The 16,372-nt window shown below is 36.0% G+C and overlaps 1 protein-coding gene across 1 annotated transcript in view; it reads left to right on the top strand.

The window, feature by feature from the left end:
- The window catches only part of Anxa10 (annexin A10), a 40,785-nt gene extending 26,315 nt beyond the window's left edge, over positions 1–14,470 (top strand). Inside the window, exons 6-11 of the mRNA XM_013513460.1 lie at positions 6,117–6,170; positions 6,253–6,346; positions 7,531–7,626; positions 9,699–9,757; positions 12,052–12,174; positions 14,166–14,470. Of these exons, the coding sequence (XP_013368914.1) occupies positions 6,117–6,170; positions 6,253–6,346; positions 7,531–7,626; positions 9,699–9,757; positions 12,052–12,174; positions 14,166–14,234 (495 nt within the window). The 3' untranslated portion in view covers positions 14,235–14,470. The remainder of the gene's footprint in view (positions 1–6,116; positions 6,171–6,252; positions 6,347–7,530; positions 7,627–9,698; positions 9,758–12,051; positions 12,175–14,165) is intronic.
- Positions 14,471–16,372: the final 1,902 nt, after the last annotated feature.

Here is a 16,372-nt window from a genome sequence, read left to right as displayed (position 1 = left end):
TATTATGAATTTACAGTATAAAATACTACTTAAATTTGGTTGATAGAGCTGAACATAAGGAGTGCATGTGTGCATGTATGTGGTTGTGTGTGTGTGTGTTTGTGTGCATGTATGTGTGCTTAAAATGGACACAGATTTAAAGTGCAGTAAAACTGTCCATTCAACACAGGATACCAAGAAGTAAGGATGAATTAAGACTTAGATTTTTCAGAAATCAAGGAAAATTATGTGAATTTATCTTGTTTTTTGATTTCTTTTTGTGTTTAAGATTTAATTGTTATTTAAATTTATTAATTCTGCTTGTTTTTTTATTTTTAATTCTACCTGATTCTTTTCATTCATACTACATACTTATAAAGTGTACTTTGATATTGTGCTCTTAGAAAGTTTCACAGTGGGGCTGGGGATTTAGCTCAGCGGCACAACACCTGCCTGGCAAGCACAAGGTCGTGAGTTCAATTCTCAGTACCGGAAAGAAAAACAAAAAAAACAATAAAAATAAAAATAAAGTTTCACAGTACATATTCCTTAAAACGTAAAACAGACAAAAATGCAACAATGCATATTTCATATATTAACTCAGAATATAAAGGTAGCAAGTTCATAAACAATAATCTAATCTCATTTAAAAATATTTTTGAAAGTTAGAAGTTCCAGGATACTTCAGACTACTTACTGAAATACATAATCTGTATTGATCCCTCTTAGGTTTTTAAATATTTTGAAAGATTTTATTTTAATTGACTTCTGACTTCTACATTAATGAGTGTTTGATTTGGATCTCTTGATTTTTTGATCAGTAAATTTAAAAGATAAAAAAAGCAAAAAGAAAACTAGGGAATTGGAAAAATCTATCAATTCTCTTGATCACTGTCTGTAGTGTACACCATTCCAAGTATCACTCTAGATATTTTATTAAAAATGGAATTTCTTGTTAAAGAATTGTAAAATTTTGAGCTGATGAGTTCCAATCAGATAATAATCAAGGACTCCTAGGTAACCAAATATCGCCTACCCTCGGCTGAGTTCCACACATTCTCATATATATGAGAGAGAGAATTTTTTTCTTTTGGCTCTGTGTCATTTAGCTTATGTCCTTAGCGTCATCATTTAATCTTCTGGATATTGAGGGTTTTGCTCTGTGAACTAAGGCAAGTGAATTCATTCTTCTCTCAATTCCTTCACAACATGTATATTCTCTAAGACCCTGTCCACCTTTACATTCAGAATCACAGGTGATTTGTGATTTGCGTCTTTTTAACACCTTTTAAGGGACAGTTTGCACCTTTTTAACAGACATGCCCCTTTTTGTGAATTAATGAAGTTTGGAGGAATGAGAGCATAGAAGCTTTAAGGCATTCATGAAATAAAAGGTGTTGAAATATCACCGTCACGTTTTCTAGGAGGGAAGATCTTTTACTTAATCTCCACAGGGTTTTCTGGCAGAACTGTTTCTAATAAGGAAACAACTGAACTGGAACACGTTCTTCTTAAGAAGTAATACCAGTCATTAAGCTGGCTCGTAACACTTCCTGCATGCTTTTATCATACTAGATTTACGGAAGATCTAATTATCTGTCAAATAATGAAAAATTAGTCACTTGGAGATTTATTAATCAATATGTGCAAATTACACTGCGATGATGAATGTTTCCCAGAGAGAAAGAATGGAGGCTGCCCCGCCGGATGCCACTCCTCCCTCAGCCTTCGGGACTCTGCTGAGGACTCGCCATCAATTTTCAGTTATGCTCTGTGCTCCATTTATTGAATCAAATATTTTCACCTCAACTTTAGTTCCCTTAATTTCTTCCCTTCGAATTTTGATCTTGCTCAAATTCTGTACTCACTTTGTACCATTTATCTGACACTGACATCACTTTAGACACTTTGCTGCTTTTTAATTTTCTTTATATCACAAAGTAAACTTGTTTATTGACACTTCACCCCACAGGTCCTCTCTTGGCAACGAACTGCAGAGAGAAATAAACAGATGTTCACCGTTTGCAAATTAAATGTCCAAGAATCTTATCTCTCCACGCTAGAGCTCAGATATATTGAGCTGCATACTAGTCTTAATTGTCTCTCACAAATCTTCCCAGGGTAGGAAATTACCTAGTTATGCAGTTAGATCTCTTAGCGATCGCTAAGTAAGTATCAGTGATCCAGAAATTCTTTCCCATCTGTGAGCCGATCCTTGACCTCTGCTACCTAAAAGTCATTTATTCTTTTTCAAAACTATTTCTAAAATGCCAAGCATGATTTGAGACAGATGGGAATTATCAGTGAACAAAAGAAGCAAAGCTCTCAGGCCTTATGAAATTTGTATCTAGCAAGGTGATATGGACAACTAAACATGCCATGAACAGGTACATGAAATAGAATTTCAGAAGGTGATGAAAATGGTACAGAGAAGAGAGAGATAGGAATTGTATGGCTGGTCAGAGTGTACAGGTTGCACTATTGCATAGTTCGGTCAGAGCAGGTCTCGCTGAGATGAGATTGGAGCAAACATGAGTAAAAGAGTAAATCAACAAATGAACAGATGGACTAAGATATTCCACGCAAAGTGCAGAGCTAGAGGAAAAAGTCTAAGGCATAGCTACTGGGTATCAGGAATATCAAGAAGGCCAATCGGTGCTGTCTGAACAAGCAAAGGAAATGCACTGTGGTGGTGGATGGGTGATGTTTAGATGAGGTTAAAACAGTAACAAGTGGTGAGATTACATGTAGGACTGCAGCCTTTATAAAGACTGTGGTTTTTATTTGAGCAAAATAGGACAGAGCTATGATTTTACTGAGATTTGAGCAAAAGGATGATGTAGTGCGATGGTTTAAAAATATTCACAAGTAGATGCTATGCTGAAAATGACTGTAGGGAGCTGAGTAGAGACAGAAGACTGTTAAGGAATATTGTCAGCGACAAAGCCAGAATGTGTTGCTCACTGGGGTGCTGATAAGAACACTGACAGCGGCAAGGAATCCCCAGATTCCGGATGTGGCTTGAGCATGGACTATTCCCTGAGGTATCGGATTTATGAAATAAAATAAAAATAATCAAAAGTGATTTTCAAGTTCCTAGACTAAGCAACAAGAGTACAGCGGTAAGAAAATACAGACATGAAAAACAGAGTATATAGGATATTACTGAGGTGGAGGAAACCAGGAGTTGGATTTTCAACATGTTGGAATTCATATCCAGTATATGAGAAATCAAGTGGTACCATTAAGCTGGCAACTAGAATATACTCCTTTGAAATTCAAATGATAGATTTCAGCTACAGGTATAAATGTGAGTGTCATGATAATATAGGCAGAGTTTAGAGCCACATAAATAGAGAATATTATCAGGAGAAGGCAGTGTAAATATGGCCAAACTGATGACCTTTACAGTCCCTTGGAAAAGGGGCCTTCCGAAATGAAGAAGTTCAAAAGGAAGATAAATACTTTCACAAGGTTGAATAGTTTGCAATGCAAACAAGGAAACAAAAAAGAGAATGCATGTCCCTGGAAGTAAAGTAATGAATGAAAGCAGAGCAAGAACAAAAGAGGGGAAGTTTTATCCAAGCTTGCTGATAGCTCAGGTAAGACAAAGACCAGGAATTACCACGGGAAACTTATGAAAAGCCTGGCACATATTCACCAAAGGTGGAGCATGTTAATTGTTTCAGTTGTTTTTTGCTCTGTATAAATTAAAACCTTTAGAATTTGAAAAGGGGCCAGAGGAGATCATGTGAAAAGAATGAGTTCAAGTATGGCAATCAGATTTCACGGCTGACAGTGCCATTGCAGCCTCATAATTATTCTTCTCAAGCAACCAAACCCTGAGCAGTTCACTTCATATCACCAGATACATTTGTTTTTTTCCTCACACAAAGAAGGGAGGGACCACATGACCCCTAGGCTCTCTGTATCTCACCATTTTCATGATTTAAAGATAAAATAACAACCACAATCCTACCTCCTAATGAAATCACTTCCGTTTTTAAATATTGCCTTCTAATACTTTTTACATGCACATAAAATACACATATCATACATGTTTAAGGCACGGAATTTTAAAATAAGCAAAAGAAGCGAGGCAGAAGAAACATGTCTGACAGGATCATTTCTATTTCCTACCAGTTGTTCATCTTCAGGTGATATGCAAATTCTGAGATGTGATTAAACATATTAAATTTTCCAGGGCTACAAATTTACTTCCAAGAAAATGTGACTTATATGTTTCTCTGAAGAAGTTCAACTTTCTCAGATGCCTCCAGCTTTTGGTTAAGAAAGAAAGAAAAGAAAAACACCTCATATTTAATGTAAATGTGACAAATTTAAGCCATACAATACTTTGAACTGAGAATGTGGGCACAAGTTCAATTTTATACCAGATTTTATTTTATTAAATTTTATTAAGTTTTATTAAAATTTATTGTTTTATACTTTTATTAAGTTAAGCAACTGTCAATGTTCTGGTCGTTCCCTCTCTTTCTCTCCAAATGGGCATTTGTTGCAGAGATGTATGTGTGGTTTATATAATGTCTTAGCTTTAGGAAAGTGGTAATATATAAGAAGTCCGTGGTACCAAAGCTTCACAGTATTAGCTGCCATAAGGTACAGTGTTATCTGTCTCCACTTAGTCAGAGACAAATATTCCTTCGTGATGCTTGAGTCTCACCTCTATTCACCAGAGATGAACAATCTCTGAAAGTCTAAATGTGTCTCCCACACAGTTCTAGCCAACGTTGTTAGCCTCCCCTGGACTTCTAGGACACTCTTCCCTTCCCTGATTATAAACAGGTCCATCTGGCAAGCTCCCCTGCCAGGTTTTCAAACAAAGTGTAAGCTCCTTGATCAGAAGCAGGTAAAAAAAATTGGGATCTCATTTGCCTGCTTAGGGAATGAGATTACAGTAATCCAAGGTGGTTCCGTGCAAGACATCTCTCAGGTGCATCATGGAGTCTCCCTGAGTTCACTGCAGTGTGATCAGTTTCAGAGTCCTAGACACGAACATGAGCAGAAGCCACTGCAGCCTCGGAGTTCTCTGAGCATAACTTCAGAAAAATTCTCCCTCCCATATATGACCCAAAAGGAGAAACTACATAAATTCTGATCACATACTTCCACTATAGCTTTCTCCTCTTACTCAAACAATGCTCAGGGCTCAGGGAATCTTGCACTGATCAGCTCTCCTTCCCTTTGTTAGAAATGGTTAATTTCTATGTCTGTTCTTTAGGTGGTAAACAGGCAAGAGTTAAAATATAATTGCTAAATATTCTAGTCCATAAAATTTGGATTTCATTATTGTTTTGACATTGTGGAAATCCTACTTTCTGAGCCAGACACTTTTTCTCTTTGCATTTTCTCTCTAAGAATGTTGAATTCTACCCCTACCATCCACTACCAGTGAGTGATGTTTATTCTGGTAAGGGAGAAAGTACTGCACAGAGATCTGGAAAAGCAGAAAACATTGTATCTTAGTGTTTCTCTGTGCTGAGACAAAATTCATAACACCAAAAGTAAAAGGAGTAAACACTGATTGTGGCTCACAGCTGTAGAAGTTTCAGTCCATAATCAGCTGGTTCCAAGGCAGAGTGGCACATGGCAGAGGGGCAGCAGAGCGGAGAAACCGTTCATGGCAGGCAGAAGGCAGCAATAGCAGCAAGCAACACATTCTTTCTGTCCCTTTGTATTCTATCCAACAGCATTCATATCTAAGGTGGACTTTCTCATTATCTGCAGCCATCACTATGCCAAACCAATCAGTGGACTAATTAGCAATCGCATACCCTTGATTGCAGCATTACACGTTTAATCACAACATCACACACTATAGATCCAGCAACCTCTGAAAAGCCCTATTTATGACTGAATGAGGCTTTGGGGGGACATCTAAACACAAGTCATAATCCACCTAAATGCATTTCAAAGATCAACATTGTTGCAAAGAAAAGCAGTAAGATGAACCCCATAACAAAAAATTCCATATAATGTATTCAAAAAATGGAAACTCCTACTCCAAATAATAATAGAACTTTCTCAAAAATGACCAGAATGTTTGGTGGTTCTGAGATTTTTGTCCCAATAATTGTATGTAAGTACTGATAAGAAAACCTATGCTTTTTTTGCAGGGAAGCAGGCAGGAAGGATACAGTGACCCTGCTGTGGCTGCGCAGGATGCAATGGTAACTGGAATCCACTTCCAAATGACTGTAAAGAAGGCTGTTCAAGTGGCCAGGGTGATTCTGATGCTCCATCCTGTTCTAGGTCCTGTGGGAAGCCTGCCAGCAGAAGACAGGCGAACACAAGACCATGCTGCAGATGATTCTGTGCAACAAGAGCTACCAGCAGCTCTGGCTGGGTAACTAAGAGCTGGGTTTCTTTCCAGCTATCTAGCTAATTATATAACAAAGAGCAGTTAGTTAATTAGAGGCAAAAAAATATTACACAGAAATAAAGAAAAATCAGTTATCTCCAGACACTCTGACTGAATTCTGTTTTAAGAGGTAGCCCTCACCAAAAACTTGACATTGCTAAAGAATCAAGTTTTTACCATGGATTTATTTTTCTAGTAACTGAGTTATGTAGCTTTTAAATACTGAAACTTTTAAGAAATAATCACTGTTTTGGAGACTGATTGGCTATTTGCTATGAGGTAGATTTTATGTTATCTTAAATAATGTCTAGTGAGCTTGGTTGAGTCAGACCGTAATGAGTCACGATCATTCTTACTGACTTGATTTGTGTGATAGCAATAGTACCATACTGATTTTAGAAAAACATTTAAATAGTTTGTACTTCCTTTGACTGTCTCTAAAGTACTATCATTTTCCTTTTCCCTTATTAAAATATTTTAAATATAAAACACAACATTCTATAAAAGTTTTTAAAAGATGGCTTTCCTTAATCACAGATGATGATAATAATTACAATAATAATGAAACACCTCCTTGCTTCTAATTTGTTGTACAAAGTAGAAGTGAACTTAAAGTTGCGTAGAATAACCAGTTAGGTAAGTTCTTGAAATAAAGATGCTTAATTTAGCATAACTTAAGTTAGTAAGTTCTAGGCTACGCTCTAAAGGTGGTTCCATATTTCTCATAATATGTATCATAGATTTTGTGACCATTAGATTAACTATCAGAGGATTTCTACACTTAATGGTCATATTTAAACTCTATGAGAACTTTAATGTTGGCATAAGTCTGATGATATGTCCTAAACACACAGCTCAGAAGTAATGGCTGCTCATGAGCTCACCCTTAATTTAAACCAGAAACAAGCCAGTGAGTCCCACACGAAGCTACAACTATTCTGCAGGCAAGGGGAACAACAGCAGATCCTTGAAATCCAAGATTTATGTCAACTTGCTAAATTCTTTAAATTTGTTTCAAAGAACAGATACATCAATACAACCAACAGCAGTATATTCAATTATATTAAAGAAACTATTTATCTTCATTATGTGTACTAATCTAATCAATATTTATATTTTAAGTTTATACTACTTACAAAATCTCCTTTAAATATATCAATTCATTGAAGTTTTTCAGCAATTTCAAAATATATCTGGGCAAGACCTGGTAGATGCCATTAATGACTGCTATGATGGCTACTTTCAGGAGCTGCTGGTTGCAATTGGTGAGTACTAATTTATGTGGTGTGCAGCAGACCTATCATCCCACAGTAAATGAGTGAGCTCTGAATTGAGTCATTTTCCTCTGTATTTAATTCCTTCAGTGGGCTGTAAGCTGTGCAAGGAAAGTAGGCCGGCGACTGATAAAATGCACTAAGTGGGCAACCTGGTGGTTTTGATGAGCTGGTAACCTCTGCTAACAGCTGGTTCAACTTTCAGACTCCGAACACAATTCTCAGGGTTGGGGGAGGTTTTGTTTTGCTTTTTGTTGTTGTCACTGCCATCAATAAATTTGTCTGTAAGAGTAAATCCTACCATAAATGAGACTCACCAAGTTGTTGCATGCACTTTCTGTATGATATTGTGAGAGAGACACACCTCCACTCCTTCCTAAGTAAGAAAAGATCTCCTCACAAAGGGAGAAACAATGGTAGATGTCTGTAAAATACACTAAGGATCCATTCATGCTTTATCTTGTAAGGCACTGGGACTTGGGATCATGCATTTCAGGGACTATAACTGTGGAGCCATTATGACACATTCCCATGTAGTTATTCATAAGTAATCACTGAGATACTTGTGGAAAAAATGAATGTTGTGATTTTTTTCATTGCTAGAATGGCATAGATACATACACATAGCGGAGCTGAGCGATATTAGTATTTTTGTAGTTTAACCAGTCAAGAAGTTTTAGGGTTTAAAATGGTTTGGTGGGTTCTGTAAAACACTAGAAATAGTACATAAGATGGATGGCTTATGATTTATGTCTGTGCATTTTTCTGAAAATAAGGTGGGTGCATTCTACCAAATTCTCAATAAAATTTTATAACTACATAACACATAAAAAAACTCTCATCTTACAAACAAGACCTAAACAGGTCACATGACTTCTCTGTTTATTTACTGATTAGCAAAACGTTATGAATAGAACTTTTCATCTGAGTCTCAATATAGCTCATTTTGCCTTATCGACTATTGCTACAAAATAATGGCATGAGAAAAGCAATAGGTAATATCAAAAGTACCAAGAAATAGCTTCACCAGCTCATTTAGCCAGTCAGTCAATAAATATTTATTGAGCATCTACTATTCTGGCCATTAACTTAAGATGGAATAGTAAAGCAATAAACGGAAACCAACAAAAGTTCCTGCCTGAAGAATCTTACCTTTAGTGATGGCTCAAGAGTGATTATCAGGTTCACTTCTCTTTGTTTTAAAGATGAGAAAAAGATGAACATATGATCTTATACTCTGAAATAATCACTTGAAATATATAGAAATCACTTGTTATGATTATTTTATTTTGGCTAGATATTATATTATATATTATTTGTTATATTATTACTCACACATGGGGTAATATTTACTTATTTAAATAAGCACCATTGAATGTCAACAATCAATAACTTACTTACTTCAAGGAAAACTGTTGGCCCAGCTCTAGGGCTGAGGCTAGAGTGCAGGTTATTCAAAGCTGTATTGGTTTTGACTAGATGACATCTAAAACTGGTCTAGATGGTTTCTCCTTAGGTGACTTGGGTTCTACCCAAATCTATAAGAAATCTAAAGTTTTTTAAGGGGATCATCTGAATGGATGGCATTTAGCGAAAAGAACAAATTTTATGTGATCTGTGTTATATTAAGTTCTACAATAATAAAAGAAACAGTAGTGTTGCTAATGTAGGGTTCATCAACTACTATTTAATCTTCAGATAAAGCAAAAAAATTTCTCTTCACTAGACAATGTGAAGAAACTAACACAGACTCAAGAGATAGAAAATAGATGCAGTGAAAAATGAGTCATTATATTTGGTTAGGTCTTAGGATATAGCTCAGCAGCACAATGCCTGCCTGGCAAGTGCAAGGTCCTGAGTTTGATTCCTGGTAATAATAATAATAATAATAATAATAATAATAATAATAATAATTTTGCTTTAAATTTTTGGTGGGCCATAGAGTTACCATTATTCTAAGTACTGCAACTATAATGTGAATATTGTCAGAAAGTGTTCTTATTTCTCAAATTCTGAAAAAAATTACCTTCTCATTCGTTTCTTTTCTCTCTGATTTCTCCTAGTTCTCTGTGTTCGAGATAAACCAGCCTATTTTGCTTATAGACTGTATAGCGCAATCCATGTAAGTAAAAGCCACAAACTTGTAAAATTTTTTCAGAAAGCATATCCATTTTCTCAAAGAACTGATTTTACTTCCATTGCTTAAAGATTATTTCCCATTTTGGAACCTGTATTTAAATATACACATTTCAAAGAAAATAGACCCAATAGGAAAAAATATGTTATACACTATAAGTAAGGTGCATCAAATAAAAATAACCTCTGCTTTCTTCACCAGATTTAGGAACCTATGAAGTATGGTTCTCTGAATTCTATCTTCTCCCTGTCCTTTAAGGCCTCATAGCAATTACAGAAACGGGCAAATCAAAATGCTTTTGCATATTTCCAAAGGCCCTCCTATCACATGTGGGCAAGTACAAACCATGTGGCATGAAGCAGAAAATATCAAAACATTGCACTTAGCAAAAAAAGAAGAAAACAAATGCAACACTTTTAAAGTCCAAAACCACAAAATAATGTTAATGATTATTTGGACATGAAGTGTTATTTTTCAAAAAGTGCTGAGATAGACAACAGTAAACTCTAAGCTATTTTTGTAATTAAATGAGAATGTTTTTCATGCTTTAGTGTGATATTTAATCACATATCCTTTCCACCATTTTTGAAGAAACAAACACTTACATTAAGCTGATAATTTACAGTATATCCATAATGTGCATGAAACATTTTTGCAAAAAGAACTATCCTCGTTAAGGCATTATACATGCCAGAGCCTTTTAAATTCAAATAAAATTATTGGAAACAATATTTTAGTAATTTTTTTAGTCAGAGTATTTTATCTTTAAAGTAATTTTGCAAGCCACCTTCTTGAAAGCAGCCTGAATGCAGGGAAATAGGTTAATAATCAAGATATATTATTTTACATGTGGGATGTGTTGGCACATGCCTGTAATTTCAGCACTGGGGAAGGTGAGGCAGGAAGATTACCCTGAGTTTGAGGCCATATAAATGAGATCAAGACCAGCCTGGACTACACAGCGAGACGCTGTCTCAAAAAAAAAAAAAAAAAAGAAAGAGTGGGCTGTTTTTTGGTATTTTTTGCCATACCAGGGATCGAACTCATGACCTTTCGTTTGCCAGGCAGGTGCTTATGCCACTAAGCTATATCCCCAGTCCCAAAGAGAGTGTTTCTTACTTAAGCACAAGAACCTATGTAGCCTCAGAACAAAGGAGGGTGGTTGAGGCTCAAAGTCCTCTATTTTTCTATATTATATTTCTAAGGAGAAGAGGTTTATTTCAGAAAAATGGATTTATTCAAAATAACATATTAGATAATGCTATCACGTGGTCTCAGCAGTTTCTTTCTCCAAAGGACCAACCACTACAGTAAGAGAATAAAGTTTCTCTTTTGATTGAACCTGGGGAAATGGTCACAATTACCCTGATTCCAACTAGACCCTAATTCTATTATTTATCCTTATGATAACCTCAGACTGTATTCTTGTTGTGTGTGTTGCAAGGGAAAAGGAAGGTACGTGAGTTTGCAAATGGTTTGAAGGTTTGTGTATGCAAGTAAGCAATTTTTTAGATACGAGGACTTCGAATGTCAAATATTTTCCAAAGAACTTATTCACCACCCTTAAAAAAGAAACTCACTATGTTTTCCTCCAAATTATCTACAGTTTAAAATAGGAAACTTGGTTACTCGTTAATTTTAAGCACTTAATATCAGGAGGAAAAAAACTGTTAGTAGACCTACATGTAAAATGCTGACATTCAAAACTAGTTCTGCTGATTGGCCAGCAGATGGAACCGTGATTCCACGGACAAGATATTTGTTACTGCTGTTCAGGCAGTGTTTGGGGGACTAGAACACGCACACTGATTTTGCAATTTTGATATTCGAATTTAACTCACAAATATTTTCAAGCACATTTTAAATAAATTTTCAATGATGAACAGACAATATAATGAAAATATAATTGCTGTCATACTCAGACATACTCTTGACCTAAGTTCAGGTTTCCTTAGAATAACCCCATGCTCAGATCTGTAAACTTTCTAATGTGATGTGAAAGAGAAGGCATGATGGTTGGTGAGGCCGGAAAAGGGAGTCAGGATTAAATATTAAAGTTCAAGGTCAAAGCCTTCACCTGGAATTCAAGTGAGAAGAGAATATTTGAGTGTGAGTTCACAGGGGGAGGGAGAGAGAAGCCAGAGAGAGCCTGTGGACTGCGGTGGCAGTGCCTGCTCCAGGGGTGCAGAAGAAAGTTTCCATAGAAAAAGAGATGACTGCATTTGGACAGCTGGTTTAAGATATTGTGTTCTCATTTTTCTCCCTTTCCTTTTTTTTAGGACTTTGGTTTCCACAATAAAACAGTAATTAGGATTCTAATCGCCAGAAGTGAAATAGATCTGCTGACCATAAGGCAACGATACAAAGAGAGATATGGAAAGTCCCTTTTTCATGACATCAAAGTAAGTCTCCCATGTGTGATTTACTTACACCTACATCTTATCCTTTCTGAAACTTTTATAAAAAGCCTTCATCAAAATAACTTTGTTTTAGAATCCAAATGTTTAGATATTACGACAAGGATGATCTACTTCAGACATCCTTTAATGCATCAGCAGGTGCTAACTGGAGACATCCCGTCAACTCAATGATGGAACCTTTTCTGTTTAAGTAAGATATGTGATACAATCATGTAAAACATTTATTGCTTGTAATGTGCTTTAACATCAAAATATGGATGTCTGATTAGGATCAAGAAAAATGTACTTTCCAGTGAGATCACATTAGTTGTGGAGAGGATTCTTACAGCTCTCACATTCATCATAGAAAGCAAGGTACCTCAAATACCATCAACTGGTAACCTGCAGGAATATAACGTTTCTAGTTATGTAAAACTCTACACATTCTTATCCCTTTATCTTTTGGAGGATAAAGAAACAATGACTCAGAAATAAATAAGCCAGTGTTTTCATTCAGATACCTCTAAATGATATCTTAGATTTCTTTTAAATCTAGCAAAAAATATCAGCATATATAGGACCATGTATGTAATTTGGGCCTCCTGCAGGACAAAAAATTCTTAGTTCTTGTTCAAAAAAGTTTACAAAGATTTTTAAGCTTATGACAGCTGAGTGACTGCTGGATGGGAAAATTTAGAAACTCTGAAATAGCATGAAAAGAAATCAAAAGTTGCCCCAATTTTTCACCACAGGTAAACTAGTCATGAAATTTTGTGATAGGTTCTGCTATGCTCAGAAAGTTTGTGTTCCCCTGAACTTTGTATCTTTATATTCCAATGTCACAGTAGTGGCATTAGAAGGTCAGACCTTTGGGAGATGATTACATCATGAAGATTCAGTCCCGGAATGAGATTGGTGTCCTTATGAAATAGACACAGGGTGTACTTTTGTACCTTCTAGCATGAAAGGTTACAGAGAGAGGAAGGCTGCTTATGAGATGCAGACTTCCAACCTGCTGGCACCTTTGTTTTGGACTTCACAGCCTCCAGAAGTATAGGAAATAAGTTCCTGATATTTACAAGCTACCCAGTTTATAGAAGTTTTTGATAGTAGTCTGAAGGAACTAGACCAGGCACTTTTGATGTTTTGTGAGTGGATGCAAATATTGATAATTTACTAATTTAAAGGAATATTTTATTGAAGCATGGTATCCTACTGTATAAATTGTAAAGTGCAAAACCACCATGCATTATTATACACTGATGTCAGTTTTTCACTGTTACATATAATGAGATACATATTTTATAAATATATATTGAGATATATATAACATATATCAAAGATCTCTGCACTCATCAATAAATGATAGTACTTTCCTTAATATATATTGTGGTAGAATTACTGCATTAGTGAATATAGATATGTTTAAAGCTTTTTTGAAACACATTGCCAATTGGCTGTCCATCCTCTGCATTGATTTATAATAATAACAAGGCACCTCTTGCTAAATTTGAGATTTCACCTTAATCTGAGTTATTGTACCTATAAATACACACTGGAATTCTATCAACTTTATACTATATCAACTGTTAACTGCAACCATGGTATCATTTTTCAATAATTTTAACTAAAAATAGTTCTGTGAAAATAATAGATTGAAAAGTAAAAGATTCAGAAAGCGAATGGTCCATGAGTCTTTGAAACTGCAACTCAGAAGAATCATACTGTCTCTTCAGAAAAGCTAAAAGAAGCCAGGCGTGGTGGTACAAACCTGTAATTCCAGCACTTGGGAGACTGAGGGAGGAGGATTATTGTGAGTTTGAGACCAGCCTGGGCTACGAAGTGAGCTCAAGGCCAGCCTGAACAGCATAGCGAGAACCTTCTCAAAAAGGCAAAAAAAAAAAAAAAAAAAAAGAAAAAGAAAAAAAGAAAAAGAAAAGAAAAGAAAAGCTAAAGGATTTTATTTCAAATAGATTACCTTTTTTTCTTTTCAGAATTTTGCTTCAGGGCATTATAAGAAAGCGCTGCTTGCCATCTGCGCTGGTGATATGGAAGATTACTAAAACCAAGAGGTCAAGACAAAGAAGAATTTGGAGGATTACTTTACAGACACATCAAAATTTCGACTTACTTTGTGCTATTAGTACTACAGCAGAACTATAGAATCATATTTTCTCTTATACCTCTCAAATTATTTCAGGCTGAAAAAGTCTATTACTGAAAATATGGGATTCTAGATTTGCTTGCTATTTAATCAACAATTAATTAAACTGTGTGTGATTGAATAATAAGAAAAAAACATTGTCTTGGAATAGATTTTGCTTAAATGGGAATCATCAATACCCTACAATGAGAAAGATTTCCCTAGATTTGGGAAACCAATGAAATTGCCATGTGAACACCCTCCTTAGGAGAATTTTCTTGACACTGCACAAGCACAATAAAGCTAATGTGAGCACCTGGAGCAGCATGTAAGAGAAAAGAAAGGTATAAAACAGTAAAATGCACCAAGAAATATGTCTACAGGGATAGTTGTACAAGAGATCTAAATGTGAACATATCATGTGGGAGGGGTGCAGGGGCGAGAGGAGACAAAGTGTGTATTTTGGTTGTATTCACAATCACACCGATAGAGGCAGTTTTTCTGTAGGTAATTTTATTAATCTGTATCTGACCACTTGCTGAAGTGATGTCAGAAAGTCAGTGCTTATGCATTTTTGTCTTTGCTCACATTAAGGCTTAGGGTTTCACAAAGGAATTTGAGGCAAAGACATCCAGCCTGCAACATCATCTTTGGATGCTGTTTCTGGACTCTGAATTTTTTCTAAAAAATTACCCAAATAGTGTACTTAACTCCTTTCCTACTGGTCTTCTTTCTTTTAACTTCACAAGTTGATTGGTTATTTAAGTACTTTTACATTGTAGTTGTTTAAACTATTTACATTGTTTTCTGTGAAAAACTACGCTCACTTTTATTTGAGCGTATCATTTATTTTTTCTCTGAAAAAATACGTTCACTATATATTGAATCAAAAAAGTCACATTGAGAATTCATCATAGTGCTCATTATGTATTCAAGTTTGTGATCAGATTCAAATAGTAGGAAATGTATTCTTTACCACTAAAACTTGCCTATAATAGACTCTTAAAAGGATTAAAGACATTGTTCATGTATCAGAGTGTTATAATCAGGGTTTACAAGGGAACAGATTTAATATAGGATATATAATTCATAGGATTATTTTATAATACACACCCAAAGAGCCAAATGTAGAAAAGTGCAAGATCTGTTCACACACTAGAGACCCAAAGAATGCAGTTGAGGGCCTGAATCCTATGAATGTACTACATGAGTCCAGCTGAAGGCCTAGAGCCCATGGCAGTGTCCTTCATGAGTCACACTGGAGGCCAAGAGCCCTCAACAATGTCTCATGCAAGTCTCTACCAAAGATCTGCAATGGAAAGACCCAAAGGTCAGTGACAGAAGCTAGAGTCTGTGCTAGTGGGGTGAAGGGTCTGGGCCAGTGGAGTGAAGTGTATGAGCCAGCAAGCTGAGGGATCTGCACTGGAGCCAGGAAACAGCGTTCAAGGTAAGGACCACATCTACCCTAAAGAGAACCTCAGTCATCCTCAGTGGCAGCGAGGACCTGAGTTCTTCAAATGATAAGAATAGCTGAGTTCATATCAGGAAAGCCAGCATGACAAGTTTCTCCAAGAGAATCAACAGCACTGTCTTCCCCTCCAGTTCTCTTTTTATGCTGTTGACAATAATCTCCAGGTGGGCCTTCCACACCCAGAACCACACGGGCTCAGTTCAGCTGGGTGTCACAAGTTGACTATTAGTTAATCCACCACACAGAGCACCCAGTGTTGAGCACAATGTTGAAAGAGCCAACCTTCATCAGTTCTGGCAATGTTCAGGTACTCTTTTAGAAGCAGGTTATGAGACAAGCATGGTAGCAGCATTGTAGGAGGCTGATGCAGTGGAATCACAATTTTGAGCCCAGTTTGAGCCAATTAAAAGCAAAAAGAGCTGTCCCAAAATAAAAATTAAAAACAACAAAAGCTGGGGATATAGCTCAGTGAAGAGATTGAGGATTCAATCATCAGAACTAGGAGGAAAGAAAAAGAAAAAGAAAGAAAGAAAGAAAGAAAGAAAGAAAGAAAGAAAGAAAGAAAGAAAGAAAGAAAGAAAGAAAGA

Source organism: Chinchilla lanigera, unplaced genomic scaffold (genome assembly GCF_000276665.1).
Source record: "Chinchilla lanigera isolate Chin_1 unplaced genomic scaffold, ChiLan1.0 scaffold00002, whole genome shotgun sequence".
In the NCBI taxonomy this organism is placed as follows: domain Eukaryota; kingdom Metazoa; phylum Chordata; class Mammalia; order Rodentia; family Chinchillidae; genus Chinchilla; species Chinchilla lanigera.
This window is presented reverse-complemented; position numbering and strand designations above follow the sequence as displayed.